This window comes from Ochotona curzoniae, unplaced genomic scaffold (genome assembly GCF_017591425.1).
Source record: "Ochotona curzoniae isolate NIBS_2020 unplaced genomic scaffold, NIBS_Ocur_1.0 contig_1976, whole genome shotgun sequence".
Classification (NCBI taxonomy): Eukaryota; Metazoa; Chordata; class Mammalia; order Lagomorpha; family Ochotonidae; genus Ochotona; species Ochotona curzoniae.
Window position 1 is genome coordinate 1,000,608 of NW_024465279.1, and position 15,414 is coordinate 1,016,021.

Below are 15,414 nucleotides of genomic sequence, written 5' to 3' on the forward strand. Positions count from 1 at the left end.
TTCCCCGATACATCTTCCACGGCCCGAGAGGGGCAGGCACAACGTTCAGTTCTTTCTGGGAGTAGAGTTTAAGTCTCTATGTGAAGATAAAAGCAGAAACGGAGTGGGAGAACCCACCACTGCCTGCCAGCAGCCGTCACATCGCGAAATTTATCAGACTACATCAGGCCAGTTTACAAAGGTCACCGGGTGAAACAAAATACAGCGTGATCTGATGAGACGGGTGGAGATCTGGGGAGGCTTTCTGGGGGTTCTTGCTGAGAAGATAAAAGGCCTTTCCAGGACGCTCCTCTCCCCCCACCAACCAGTACCACATTCTACAGGACCTGGCCTGAACACTTGGCATATTTCTCATTGAGATGTTGAGAGGATTATCTGTTCTCCCCCCACCACCCTCTCTCTTTTGACAATCACATGGCATGGGGTTGCCATGGCGATGGAGAGGGACTGAAAGGCACCTGGAAGCGAATGCAAGGGCAGGGGCTCGGATGGCGCCTGTCGGGGGCACCAGGCAGAGCAGGAGCAGGCCGTGGGGACTCCTTCTCAGCAGCCAGCCTGGCCCAGGGGGCTTGTTCTGGAAATTTCCAGCCCCTGGGAGGTGCTGATGGAGGCCTCACCACATCTTTGGTGCTTGTTTTCGCAAGTAAACTCCAGCTAGCCTGGAGCAGTGGGGTGGGGCTGTGGGAGCGTGAGAGAGGCAGATGGAATTTCAGGCAGGAAAGCACCCCGTGGAATTCGAAACACACACACACACCCATGAGTTGAACTTCTGAAAGCCAGAGAGGGCAGCAAACATCTTGTGACTCTGGTGTTATCTTGAATCCACGGAATCTCTGGTAAGAAAGCTTCAGCTTGAAGCCAGGCCACGGTGTCTGCTGCGCTGGCATCCCGTATGGGCACCAGTTCAAGTCCTGACTGCCCCACTTCCAAGTCAGCTCGTGGCTAATGGCCTGGGAAGGCAACGGAGGATGGTTCGAGTCCGTGGACCTCTACACCCACGCGGGAAGCTCATGGTTGCTTCAGCCCAGCCGAGCTCTGGCAGAGCATTTGTGACATTTAGGGAAAAAAAAAACCCTCTCTCTCTGTCTTTCCTTCCCTCTGTGTAAAATCTGCCTTTGCAATAAGAATAAAGAAATCTTTAAAAAGAAAAGAAGCGCTGGCTGGAACATGGTTATGGGGCTCCAGGCTTAAGGTGAGTTCAGCTTTTCAGCGTCCATGTTCACTGCATTCCTGCATCTCTTGGCGGCAGACTGGAAATAACGAGGTTGCCGTGTCCCACGCGGGACATGCCATGGTGTCCTGGGCGTTGCCGCCACTGCAGCCTCCTTCCCTCTAAAGCTTTGCTTATCTTCTGAATCAGGGCTGGGTCCTTTCTCAGGTCTAAAGGGCAGAGTACAACAAGAAAGCCATAATCCCGATGGTGTGGGATTATATGTAAGCTTGTATTCAGAAAACAGCCTGCAATCTATCACACACGAAATATATAAAACCCATCGGCCCTTCAACATGGTCAGAACCATCGCTCATTACAAGTCACTTCTTAAAAAAAATGTTTTAGGGACCTCTGAATATGCAGCAAGTGTCAGGGAAATTTAAAGTTTATATAAAACTATATTTAAGTATTAGTGGGTGGAGGATAAGACTCCAAGTCCAGAAAGTGGTACAAATGCAAAGTCAGCCTTCCTGGGTCCTTCCAGAGAGGGCGCTGTTATCAGTATCGGGCCCAAGTGTGAGTCCAGGCATAAACAAAGGTTACCTAAATAGGCCACCAGCCTTTGCTGTTAAGGTTTCCAGGACTTTTTTGGGTCCAACACCAAGATAACTGCTAAAGATAAAGAGGATTTTGAGACAGGAACATGGGAATGCTAAACCCCCGCCTCCCCACCAAAAAAGCACTATGGCTAATGCCAGGAGTCACCGGCCCCCCCCAGGGGAGGGGGGTGTCTCCCACTGAGGAATCACCCCGGGGTTTTTAGCAACTAAAAAACCAAAAAACCATGCTGCACCTCCAGCTCCATGCAGTGCTCAGAGCTCGGGATGGGCCAGGGGGCGTGCCTGGAGCGCAGGGCCAGCTCCTCCCACCTGTGGGTGCCCCTGGTCCCCAGTGCAGGTTAGCCGGCTGACCCTCAGGAAAACGCAGGCCTGGTGTGTCTCAGAAGCTGCCTCTGCGCTCCTTAACAGCATTCCTGAGGGCTGGCCCCCCGAAGGTCAGACAGGCCGGCACCACATTCCTAAGCGCCCCCAGGAGCCAGCCGGGGCAGCTGGTGGTCACCCGCACGTGGGGACTGGTTGCCTCCCACTGTGGGTTCCTCTCCTGTCGTGAGGGGAGATAATTACCATGCAAGGTCCCCGGGGAACGCGGAGGAAGACTCAGATCACAGACAAGGTGCTCATTCAGCACAATGTCTGGGCGTGGGGAAACATGGAGAGTCCCAGGGTCGCAAGGCCAGCGCAGAGGCTGTGTGCCCAGGGGCCACCAGCGTTCCGTGTTCCTTCCACATGTGTCAACTTCAAGGCCTGGGCTGGCCCGGGGTGACCCACCCCACTCCATTCCCAGGTCCAATCTCCAGTGTGACCAACAGCCTGAGTCATCCATCTCCATAGCGACTAGGTGACACAAGACACAGGGAACTGGGGTGGCCTCAGGGGAACCACGAAGCGAGGAACTCCGAGCAACATGTGGCCCCAAGAGGCACCCCTGTGCCCCTGTGGGGACCTGGAGGAAGCTCCTGGCTGTTACAGCCAGTTGGGGCGTGAACCAGCAGAGGAATCAAGATTCTCCCGTTCATTCAGAGATTGGCTCCCCCACCCCACCACCACCACTACTACCACTACCACCAGGGGAATAAAAAGATGGGAGAAGGAGATAACTCCACCTGCTGAGGGAAGGGCCAGGGCCCTCTCTTGGTGGCCAGGAAGCTACCAGCAGCAAACAGGGACAGCCGTGTTTATTTACGACCTGAGGACGCCTGCCCTGTGAGTGTGTGCATGCATTGTACCGGGAACTATGCGGTTTAACAAGTCTTGTTACTCAACAGTGTCACCTAAGTTGGAACACAAAAGTACCAGCCGGCTGCCCCTCCTGCCCAGCCCTGCCCACCATCAGTTTGCCTGAAAGACCTGCCAGTCGCACAAGCATGGAGAGCTTCGGGGCAAACACCGTGATGGCAACACCACAAGTGCACTGCTTGCAGCCACGGGAACAGACAGGTGGCATGGCAGAGGGGAGGAGCTACAGAAGAATGCTTAGAAAGTGGTTCAGACACGAGATGGGGAATACACAGAGAGGGAGAGACAGAGAGAGATCTTCCATTTGCTGGTTCACTCACTAAATGGCTGCAACAGCCAGGGCTGGGCCGCGCTGAAGCCAGGAGCCAGGAACTCGATTCGGGTTACCCAAGCAGTTAGGCCATCTTCACCTGCCTCTCAGGCACGCCAGCAGGGAGCTGGATCAGGGGCCCAGCAGCCAGGGCTAGAACTTGGCATCCATGTGGCATGCTGGTATTGCAACAGGTGGCTTAATGTGCTATGCCACAACACCAGCGCTTAAGTTAAACCACTGACTCAACAACAGTTCTGACTGCATTACCGGAACTTACTTATTGAATAGAAATAAAAATGATTTTCATTGGAAAAAGAAAGGAAGTTACAGCACTGCTTACAAGTTTGCATCATACAATTTCCCAAATTAGAAGACCTAGGTAGGACTTTGAGGGCGAGCCTGGTGGGTGTGTGCTCCCTGTGGCATGTGAGGACCCCATCAGGGTTTGCTCCCCGTTAGGAGAGACAAGAAACCGAGGACTCCCCAACTCTGACAGAGGACATACAAGAAGGTGCAATGTGCTTCAACACAGGAAGGGAAAGAAAGTGAAGATTTTGATAAAGCTTGCGGGTGGTACACGGTCCTTGCCACAGGAAAACCTGTCAGGCTTACAGCCCTGCTGGGCCGGGCCTCCGAGGACAACACTGACTCAACCGGGAAGGAGGACGAAGGCCGCAGGGCCTGCTCAGTGGGTGTCCTGGAGTCTACAGCGCAGCTTAGAAACACACACACACACACAACCCTAAACAGCCCTGGCTCTCTCTACACCCACACACACAACCCTGAATAGCCCTGGCTATCTAAACACGCACACTCAATCCTGAACAGCCCTGACTCTACACACACACACACACACACACACACACACACACACACACACACACACACACACTCCTGAAGAGCCCTGGTTCTGTAGGTCATCTGAGGTCCCAATCACCTTCTCCCCCACGTTTCTCTCTGCCTCTCTTTACCATTCCTGCTTCCTTCTTATCGTTTTGTTTCCAAAGATTTCCTGATTTGAAAGGCAGAGTAGAGAGGGAGAGACAGAGAGCTTCCAGACACTGCTTCGGCCACAACAGCAGGAGCCAGGAGCCAGGAACTCCATCTGGGCCTCCCACCTGGGTATCAGGGGCCTCGGCACTTGAGCCATCCTTCTCTGCTTTCCCAGGTGTATCAGCAGGGAGCTGGATGGAAGGCGGGGCAGCCGGGACTCAACCCAGTGCCCGTATGGAGTGTTGGTGTACAGGCAGTGGTTTAATCCACTGTGCCACAGCAACGGTCCCTTCCTTCTTATCTTTATGGAATCCAAACTCATCTTCTCTTCTATATCTTCCTCTTCCTCTTCATCCTCTTCTTCATTTGACTTTTCCTCCTCCTCTTCATCCATACTGTTGACTTGGGTATCTGAGTGAGGGACTTGGGGTCACAAGCATCCAGGTGGGCCAAGTAAGGCAGGATTAGGGGGAAAAAAATGAACACTCTGGGAGCAGCAGAGGGCAGCCCCTGGAACACCACCCTGTCAGGCACCGTCGCCCTTCACACGGCAGCCTTTCTGGTCACCCCGGCCACACCCTCCTGCTGCTTGGCCATGTTCATTGCGCTGAAAGTGATGTGTGTCTGTCACACGTCCATGCAGGTTTTCTGGGTTTTCTTGACCTGGGCCCCTGCTCCACATTCAGAGAAGGGTGCTGCACGGCCACTGGCCTTCCTGCAATTCCTTCAGGGGCCTCTATCCCCTCCCCCCACACACAGGGGGACCCACAGGAGACCCCCAGCCCCGGGGCTTTCCTCCTACACGTTAGCAACAGACTTCTCCCCAGCAGAAGAATCAGTGGTCAAGGAGGATCCTGGCTGCAGCCAGCACCAAGGACCTGAAATGCTTCTTTGGGTTAGCACAGGGCACTTCCCGCAGCCATGAGACACAGGACTCTGCCTGAAGCTGTTATATGCGGGGCTCTGTCCACAGCTGTGAGAGCAGTGCACTGCCCACAGCTGGGACACACAGGTCTCGGCCCGCAGCTGGGACACGCAGTGCACTGCCCACAGCCATGCGATGCAGGGCCCTGCCTGAAGCTGAGATACTCAGGGCTCTGCCCACAGCCACGAGACACGGTACACTGCCCACAGCTGGGACACGCAGTGCACTGCCCATAGCCATGCAATGCAGGGCCCTGCCTGAGGCCGAGATACTCAGGGCTCTGCCCACAGCCACGAGACGCGGTACACTGCCCACGGCTGGAACACGCAGGGCTCTGTCCGCAGCTAGGACACGCAGGGTTCTGATCACTTTTTAACCTCTGTAACGCACAGGACTAATAAATCCTCCAGTAGTGAAAGGATTGTGGAAAATGGCAGGGCAGGACAAGCATCGCCCGCTCACTCACTCACCTGCTCACAGAGACCTCTGGGAGGGGGCTCAAAGTGGGTAGCATCCAGGCCGGAGTCTCTTTCTGAGGGGAGCAGAAACCACTTAGGCAGCACCAGAGTTCAAGTGTTAATGCTGTTGGGACTCAGAAGCCTGCCCTGGAGCCAGAGCTAAAGGCCACCCAGGTAAGCACTTTGAGAGGGAGATAAGGGCTTTCAAGGACCGCTAATCACTGCCAGTCTAGGGCTAAGGCCCCTTAATCCTCTGCAGCCAGCTGCCCCCCACAGCACGGCTCTGTAGGGCCATGGCAACCCCACTGCTTACCCATGTTTATCCTCAAGGTGGAGTGACAGAAAAAGTCAGATGGTGATCATTTCTTTGCTGTTTCAACTCCCTAATGCCCACCTGGGACTGACCTAGGCTAGAGCCAGGGAGCCAGAACTCCCTGGGGGTCTCCCACGTGCAGGGCAGGCACCTAAGTGCTCAGGCCAGCACCCACTAGGCAATTCACAGCAACATTCGCAGGGAGCTGGATGGGAAGTGGAGTCGCTGGGACTCCGTCGGCTCTGCAGGCATCCCCAGACGTGGCTTACATGCTGCACCACCATGCTCATGCCTGCCTTTTATTTATTATTATTTTTTTAAGATTTATTTATTTTTATTACAAAGTCAGATACACAGAGAGGAGGAGAGACAGAGAGGAAGATCTTCCATCTGATGGCTCACTCTCCAAGCGGCCACAACGACCACAACTGAGCCCATACGAAGCCAGGAGCCAGGAACCTCTTCTGGGTCTCCCAAGCAGGTGCAGCGTCCCAAGGCCTTGGGCCGTCCTCGACCGCTTTCCCAGGCCACAGGCAGGGAGCTGGATGGAAAGTAGAGCTGCCGGGATATGAACCGGCGCCCATATGGGATCCCAGCGTGTTGAAGGCGAGGACTTAAGTCACTATGCTATTGTGCTGGAGCCTATTTATTATTTTTGTTTAGGCTAGTTCATAGGAGAGGCAGAAAAGGAGGCAAGACAATAACAGAGGGGGAGTGTGCACTCCCATCTGCTGGTTCAGTCCTCAGATGCCCACCAGCCCAGGTGCCAGTGCCAGGCGTCATCCCCACCGACTCCCAGGGCTACATTAGCAGGAAGCTGGCGTCAGGAGCCCCAAGCCTGGACTCAATCCACTCTCACAAGGGATGCTAATGGCCACGCCAAATGTCCGATCCTCAAACCACAGCATTTTAATGAATACCTGAGAATCGCTAAGGGGGCAGGAAGTGAGATGCCAGCCAACATGAGCTGGAGTTGATGTCATTTTCAAAAGCATGAGCATTGCTCTTAGTGAGATAACACTCTGAGCTACCAACCACACTGAGGATGACGTGTCAGCTAGCATTTATAAAAACGCCCAAGGCGTCTGCAACCACAGGAACAGCTGAGGCCAAGTGGGAAACACGGGACGATTTTCCACACCTGCGTTCCCTACTGGGCACAACATCTCAGCTTGCTCACCCCTGGAGCTGCGGTTTCGCCTCGGCAGGTTTAGTGTTCCTAAGGTCATCCAAGGTCACTTTAAGTTCATGGAGGGCCCAGCGCACTGTGGCCTAGCGGCTAAAGTCCTCACCTTGAACGTGCCGGGATCCCATGTGGGCGCCAGTTCTAATCTCGGCAGCTCCACTTCCCATCCAGCTCCCTGCTTGTGGCCTGGGAAAGCTGTCGAGGACGGCCCAAAACTTTGGGATTCTGCATCTACGTGGGAGACCTGGAAGAGGTTCCTGGCTCCTGATCGGCACAGCACCAGCTGTTGTGGTCACTTGGGGAGTGAATCATCAGACAGAAGATCTTCCTCTCTGTCTCTCCTCCTCTCCGTATATATGACTTTCCAGTAAAAATAAATAAATGTTAAAAAAAAAAAAAGTTCATGGAAAGGTGCAGTTAAAAGATAAGTTTATTTGAATACAGATAAATCTATTATGCATAGTTCCCCTACACACAATATACTTGCCATGAACTCTTCGAAGATCACTCATTGCAAGAATTTCAACATTTTTTACATCAAAACGGGAATTTTCCTTAGAGAGTTATTTTTTTAAAGATTTCTTTATTTATTTCGTTCGAAAGGCAGAGTCACAAAGAAGGAGAAATGTAGAGAGCTCTTCCATCCACTGGTTCACTCCGCAAATAGTTGTGACAGCTGGAGCTGAGCCAATCTGAAGCCTGGAGCCAGGAGCTTCTTCTGGGTTTCTCAAGGGCTCAAGAACTTAGGCCATTTTCCGCTGCTTTCCCAGGCCACCAGCAGGGAGCTGAATGAGAAGTGGAGTAGCCAGGACACAAGCCAGTGCCCACAGGCGCTGGTGCTACAGGTGGAAGTTTAGCTTGCTATACCATGGTGCTGGCCCCAGAAGAGTAACTCAAGTGAGAGAGAGAGAGGGAAAATGAGAGGAAGAGAGAGGTAGAGAGAGAGAGACCAAGAGACAAACAGAGGGAGAGAGATTTTCCAATCTGCTGGTTAATTCTCCAATCGCCCCAAGTGCGTCAGGCTGAAGCAAGGAGGTGTAACTCCACCCGAGTCTCCCGCGGGGGTGGCAGGAACCCTGTGTCTGGGTCTGGATTTGCCGCCTCCAGGCGCATTAGCAAGAAGCTAGACTGGAAGGAGGGAGTAGGCAAGACTGGAACCAGTCAACTTAAGCTGTGGCAACAGGACACCCAACTCAAAAACCAATTTCTTATTTTTTTTTAATAGCTTCTTTTTTTAAAAAAAGATTTATTTATTTTTATTACAAAGTCAGATATACAGAGAGGAGGAGAGACAGAGAGGAAGATCTTCCATCCGATGATTCACTCCCCAAGTGACCACAACGGCCGATGCTATGCCGATCCAAAGCCAGGAGCCAGGAACTTCTTCTGGGTCTCCCACACGAGTATAGGGTCCCAAAGCTTTGGGCTGTCCTTGACTGCTTTCCCAGGCCACAAGCAGGGAGCTGGAAGGGAAGCGGAGCTGCCAGGATTAGAACCGGCGCCCACATGGGATCCCAGTGCATTCAAGGCGAGGACTTTAGCCGCTAGGCCACGCTGCCAGGCCCAAAACCAACTTCTTATTAAAGTCGTGTTCCACGGGCCTTTGAAATGTCTTGCCTACTGCTTCTGTTCCTTGCCTTCGCCCTGTGCACTCCACCAGCTGTGGAAAGCACGAACGCGCAGTGACATCAGCTGTGGTGCTCCAAAACAAAGACGTGACCAGCAGAGAAATGTGCACACCTCAAGACACACCCCCTAGACACACCCAGGCTGCAAGGGTGCGTCCTAGTCCTCCACACCAACAGGCGACTCTGCCACTGCCCAGGGCTGCCCTGGGTCCATGACCTCAGCCCCACGTGGCAGACGCCACTTCCTGCTTCCTGGTAACATGGAGCCTTCGTATTTCACATGCGGGTTTCCATCACTGCCTCTCCGTCTCTCCCTGTCCTAGCCCACCCACGTAGGTCAGGCTGACTTAACCCCCAAAGTACCTCTGACTTAGCCACCTGCTTCCCCTTCCTCTAGAGGGGCCTGGAGGACTACAAACCACTGCACAGACCATCTGATCCCAGCCTGGGCCAGGTTCAAATCCACTCTCCACCCCAACGGCCACGCTAATCTTTGGCAAACAAATGAGCTCACACTTGTCCCCTGCTTCCAGCACGCTCGGTGACTTCCCATTGCTGTGAAGTAAAAAGCTGAATTCCTCCTAGGTCTCATCTGACCCGGGCCTACTCCAGCCACCGAGGGCCGCGACCTGGGGGCCTTTGCGCCGGCTGCCCCTTCCCTTCTCGTTTGCTCTTCACTAGAAAAAAATCCTTCCGTTGTCTGCCTCCGAGAGGCCATCTGCCAAGTCTCCCTCTAAATCATGCCTTTCCTGTTCTTCACTTAAAAAAAGAGGACCGGAGCAGAAGCCTAGTGGCTAAAGTCCTTGCCTTACACACACTGGGATCCCATATGGGCACTGGTTCTAATCCCGGCTGCCCCACTTCCCATCCAGCTCCCTGCCTGTGGCCTAGGAAAGCAGTTGAGGACGGCCCAAAGCCTTGGGATCCTGCACCTGAATGGGAGACCTGGAGGACGTTCCTGGCTCCTGGCTTCGTATGGGCACAGCACCAGCTGTTGTGACCACTTGGGAGTGCATCATCGGACGGAAGATCTTTCTCTCTGTATATCTGACTTTCCAATAAAGATAAATAAATCTTTTTAAAAAATAATTTATTTATTTGAAAGGCAGAGCTAGATCTTCCAGTTGCTGGTTCTCTCTCCAAAGGGCCTCACCTGCTGGAGCTCATCCAGGCCCAGGTGCCTCACGTGGGTGCAGGGGCCAAGCTCCTGCACCACCCTCTCCTGCTTTCCCAGGCACATCAGCCGGGAGTTAGACCAGAAGTGGAGCAGTCGGGACTCAAACCAGTGCCCATACAGCACTCCGGCCCTGCAGGCAGGGGCTTGACCTGCGACAGCACAGTGCTGACCCCTGGTTTTACCTTTATGATCTGTTGCTCTCTTCTCCTGCAGTACCTGTAGCACAGTAAGTGGTTACTGATTCCTGTGTTCATTTAATGCCGGCTCCCCCAAGACTGTGAGTTCCCTCTTGCTCACACCGCTGTGTGCACTCAACAGCCAGCCTGCCACACAACAGGCACGAGTAAGAAATATTTACTGTGGGGCCCGGCGCCATGGCCTAGCGGCTAAGGTCCTCGCCTTGAAAGCGCCGGGATCCCATATGGGCGCCGGTTCTAATCCTGGCAGCTCTACTTCCCTTCCAGCTCCCTGCTTGTGGCCTGGGAAAGCAGGCGAAGACGACCCAAAGCTTTGGGACCCTGTACCCACGTGGGAGACACGGAAGAAGTTCCTGGATCCTGGCTTCAGGTCGGCATAGCATCAGCCATTGCACTCACTTAGGGAGTGAATCATCGGATGGAAGATCTTCCTCTCTGTCTCTCCTCCTCTCTGTATATCTGACTTTCCAGTAAATAAATAAATCTTAAAAAAAGAAAAAAGAAATATTTACTGAAAGAGTGGGCAAACTCAAGAGGTCAGAAGGGGGGAAAGCAGCTAGAACTTTCTCCATGTTAACCATTTAATTGTAACTAATAATAATGTCACTTGGAAAACCACGGGCCATCTTCCCTGTCACCCACATGACTGTCCCTTCTCTCCCTGTTTTGTTTGGTTTTTTTCATCTTGTTACTATAAGTGGTCAGGACTATTTAATCCAGAAACTACACAGAATTCAGTCGCAAGGCCTGAGCCACATGTGGGAGGCAGAGGAGGGGAGAGGGAGGGTGGAGAGGGTGGGGAAGGGACTTCTGCATCTCCACGAGAAGTGGGAGGGTTTCCAGTAAGGCCATGATTATCTTCAAGGGAAACTCCCAGGAAAAAAAAAAAAAAGAAAAAAACTAACCAGTCGTCACAATATTGCTCAAATTTTCCAGCTGGCTACAAAAACACCTGAATGTGCTTAGGCAGCGTGGAGGTAAAAAAAAAATGTCAAGTGCTGATCCTTTGTCAAGCACAGTCATTTCTCGCGCGGAACTCGGCCCGTCCATTTGCATAATTTCCATCAACAGCTTTATTTCGGCACCTTACTACACTTCCGGTTCTTCAAAATGTCTATCCCTGATGGTGTAAAATCCTTTCAGACGCAACTGAAGGTCCTAAACACGAGGAACTGACCCTTCCTCCCACCCAGCCTCCCGTGGCGCGGAGTATCACCGTATTAACTTACATGATATTCAGTTAGGCACTGGCCTTCCCCTCCCCGGCTCAAAGCACATTTCGCATCAGTCCTTCACAGACCATCTCCCCCACACTCCATCAAAGGCTTTTTAATCAACCTGGGATTCCCCACACAGGTGAGACCAGAGAGTCGGGTGGAGCATCCCACAGGTTCACGTCGGTTTCACGGTCACGGTGCCGGTGCCGACTCATTCCCCCCTAACCATGGCCCCCCCAACACCCCAGGATTGTAACAGGTGAGCAAGTCCAAAGTCAATTCATTTCCTTTTTCCCCATAGAAAAGGCCACACCCTCTTCCCTATTACACATCCCCTATCCAGTTTCTGCTTGGTGTCTGAAAGATTCCCCACACTCCAAGCGAATCTGAGTCATGATTAAAAAAAAAAAGAGGACACTCTCACAACGCCAAGTAAATACGGCAGCTGGGAGCTTATTGAGAAAACAGGTGGAATCTTAGCATGGGAAGCCCTAACACCCTGAGCTTCCGGCTGGAGCTCGCAAAGGAACCACACTCCGTCACAGCGTCTCCTCTAAAGACAGGCACTGGGCTGGGATTGTGGTGCACTGGGCTAGGCCACCACCTACAGCACCCGCATGCCATAGGGGCACCAGTTCGAATTTCCACTTCCAATCCAGCTCCCTGTTAATGGTCCTAGGAAGGGCATCTTAAGATGGGCCCAGTCTCTGGACACCTGCTACCCACAGGGCAGACCTCGATGGAGTTGCATGCTCCTGGCTTTAGCCTGGCCCAACCCTGGCCATTGTTGCTGCCATCTGGGGGGAGTAAACCAGCAGAAGATTCTCAATCTGCTTCTCAAATAAATAAATACAGCTTTAAAGGTTTAAAAAGAAAAAAAAAAGGCAGACACACAATCTATATACCAAGATTTTACCTTTAGTTTTGTTTCTTTTTGTTTGTTTAAGATCTAAAGTTGAGGGCCCGGCGCAGTGGCGCAAGTGGTTAAGGTCCTTGCCTCGCACGCCCGGGATCCCATATGGCTGCCGGTTCTAATCCCGGCAGCCCCGCTTCCCTTCCAGCTCCCTGCCTGTGGCCCGGGAAAGCAGCCAAGGACGTCCCAAAGCTTTGGGTCCCTGCACCTGCGTGGGAGAGCCGGAAGAGGCTCCTGGCTTCGGATAGGCATAGTATCGGCCGTTGCGCTCACTTGGGGAGTGAATCATCGGACGGAAGATCTTCCTCTCTGTCTCTCCTCTCTGTATATCCACCTTTCCAATAAAAAATAATAAAAATAAAGCTAAAAAAAAAAAAAAGATCTGAAGTTGAGGGGCTAACCCATTTACAACAAATTCAAATGACTTTCCCAGCTCAGCCAGTGTTTTCCATGCTTACTGAGTGGCTGTCTTGCTCTCCCATCCTTGGCTGTCTCGGGGCACCTGGGTGATAAGCCAGGGCATCGGACAAGCTGTGTATAACTGAATGGGCTGCCCCTGCCTCAACCCCCAAAACCTGGAAAGTCCCAGGGAGCAAATGATAGAAAATTTGCAAATGTCCACCAGTACAACCAGAAAGAAGCCTAGGATTGGGATTATACTGGAGAAATTTTAAAAAGACGAAGACGCAGACCAAACCTGTCCCAGTGCAGAACTTAGGGGTCCAGGAGGGTCACCTCTCCCTAGCCAGCCCCATACGTTTGCCCCCATGACCCCAGCCAGCTCCCAGAAACAGCCCACAAACATCAATTACAGGTGGCCACCTGCTCCATTTATAGACAAGGAAACACAGATGTCCAGAAGTGGTGCAACCCTTCCCTGAGTCAACCCCACAATGCACACCCGACCTGGGGCTGTGGAGGACCCCTTGCTGGCACGCAGGTGTGAGCTAGGCTTCATGGGGAATAAAACATTCACCTAAGAGATGGCGCAGGAGCGGACAGCCGTACACCTTGTGCGAGGTGGGACAAAGCCAGGGCTGGCCAACAGCCAACAACCCCCACCATGCTCAGATGGAAACCTGGCCTGGCTCAGCCCCTCCTTAGCAAAGACACTGCCTGCCCGGTGGCTGGTAAGCTGATGCTGGAAGACACTACAGCCTCACCTAGAATCTAGCTATCTGATGTGAGCTCAGAAGCACCTGTTTGTCCTCGGCCAGATGAGCAGATCAGGGCAGGGGGAGGTGTGGAGAAGCACACACCCAGCCACCCAAGCCAGCCCTCAGCAGCTAGCTACAACCCCTGGGACTTTTCCCAGGAAAGCACTAACTTTTGTGTAGCTCTCCCTTCGTGGTCCCTGACAGCTGGCTTGGGAGTTCGAAGTCTGGAGCCTTATCAAGCATAATCCATCAAAAGCACCCACATAAATGGGTGACACCACGGGGACACTGGAGCTTTCTCCAGCCTTTCCCTGGAGCCACAGGTGCAGCAGGACCACAAAGAGGAACCCAACAAACTCCAGAGAGGAACAGAACTGCCTCCGGGGGCCAGCCATCTCTTGGAAACCCCGGAGCTAACACCAAGGCAGTTTCTAAGCCTTCCCACACAGTCTCCACTCCCTAGGCAGGTATGAGGAGCCAAGGGGCTGAGCCACTGCACTGGGCCACATTCCCGCCCCACCTTGGGGCCAATCTGCCCCAGGTCCCCAGACACACACTGTCCACCATGAGGGCGTGATTGGCCTTTCCACATTTTCAGAGTTTGCCAGCCCATCCAAAACTGCCTTAAGGCTCCTGGGGGCCACTCCCTCCCCCACTTCTTCCAACCACGTCCCCAGACCGGGAGAACTGGGACGGGAGGAGGAGGAGGTGAGAATATACAATTACAAGGCCAGGCTGGGGGAAGGGAAGGGTCGCGCGGTGAAGGGAAAGCCCTCTCCCACCGCGCGCGCACACACAGGCCCGCACTCACTGCGTCTTGCGGCGGCCCTGGTTCTGGTGCAGCTCCCGCAGGTCCACCTCGGCGCGGCCCAGGAACTTGTCCAGGCCGAGCAGCGCGCGGTGCAGCACGGTGAGCTGCAAGGTGGCGGCGGCCGCGGGCGCAGCCCCGGAGGCCAGAAGCGGCGGCAGCTCGAAGGTGGCCTCCTCGCGCCACACCGGCGCGCCCAGGCTGCGCTCCGACACCGACGTGGCGTACTTCTCCTTGCCCACCTGGATCACCGCGTACGCGTCGCTCGTGCCCCCGGGGCCCTTGGCCCGCAGGCCTCGCGCCTGCAGCACCGTCACCTGTACGTGAGTGGGGGACCACAAGGCCCCCGGGCCCCGGCCCGCCGAGGCCGCCAGCGACATGGTGACGACGCGGCACCGAGCTGGGGTGGGGGTGGGGTAATTGCGGACGGTGGGGACAACCGACGCAGTCCGCCAGCAGAGCTGGCCGCTCACAGAGGCCTCTACCACCCGCCCCGCAACCACGGCATTTTAAGGCTTCCGGCCACGCCCCCGCCAGGTCCCGCCTCCGCCGACCCTGCCCAGCCACCCCTGGCCACGCCCCGCGCTGCACCTGCTGGCCGCCGCGGGCGGGGCTGGCGAGGAGGCGCGCGCCGACGGGGGCGGGCCCGCTGAATCCAGAAGGGAAAGGTGGTTAAGTGAGGGGGCCCGGGGTGTCCAGTACCCGGCGTCCGAAGTGAGGGGGCCCGGGATGCCCAGTGCCCAGCGTCCAAAGTGAGAGGGCCCGGGGTGCCCAAATGCCCAGCATCCAAAGTGAGGGAACCCGGAGTGCCCAGTGCCCAGCGTCCGAAGTGAGGGGACCTGGGGTGCCCAGTGCCCAACATCCGAAGTGAGAGGGCCCGGGGTGCCCAAATGCCCAGCATCCAAAGTGAGGGAACCCGGAGTGCCCATTGCCCAGCATCCGAAGTGAGGGGACCTGGGGTGCCCAGTGCCCGGAGTCCTAAGTGAGAGGGCCCGGGGTGCCCAAATGCCCAGCATCCAAAGTGAGGGAACCCGGAGTGCCCATTGCCCAGCATCCGAAGTGAGGGGCCCCGGGGTGCCCAGTGCCCGGCGTCCGAAGTGAGGGGCCCGGGGTGCCCAGT

General features: G+C 54.5%; 1 protein-coding gene across 1 annotated transcript in view; it reads right to left on the reverse strand.

Moving 5' to 3' along the window:
* The window catches only part of RAB11FIP1 (RAB11 family interacting protein 1), a 30,566-nt gene extending 15,802 nt beyond the window's left edge, over positions 1-14,764 (reverse strand). The window contains exon 1 of the mRNA XM_040970291.1: positions 14,298-14,764. Coding sequence (XP_040826225.1) covers positions 14,298-14,674 — 377 coding nt within the window. The 5' untranslated portion in view covers positions 14,675-14,764. The remainder of the gene's footprint in view (positions 1-14,297) is intronic.
* Between the last annotated feature and the right edge of the window lie 650 nt (positions 14,765-15,414).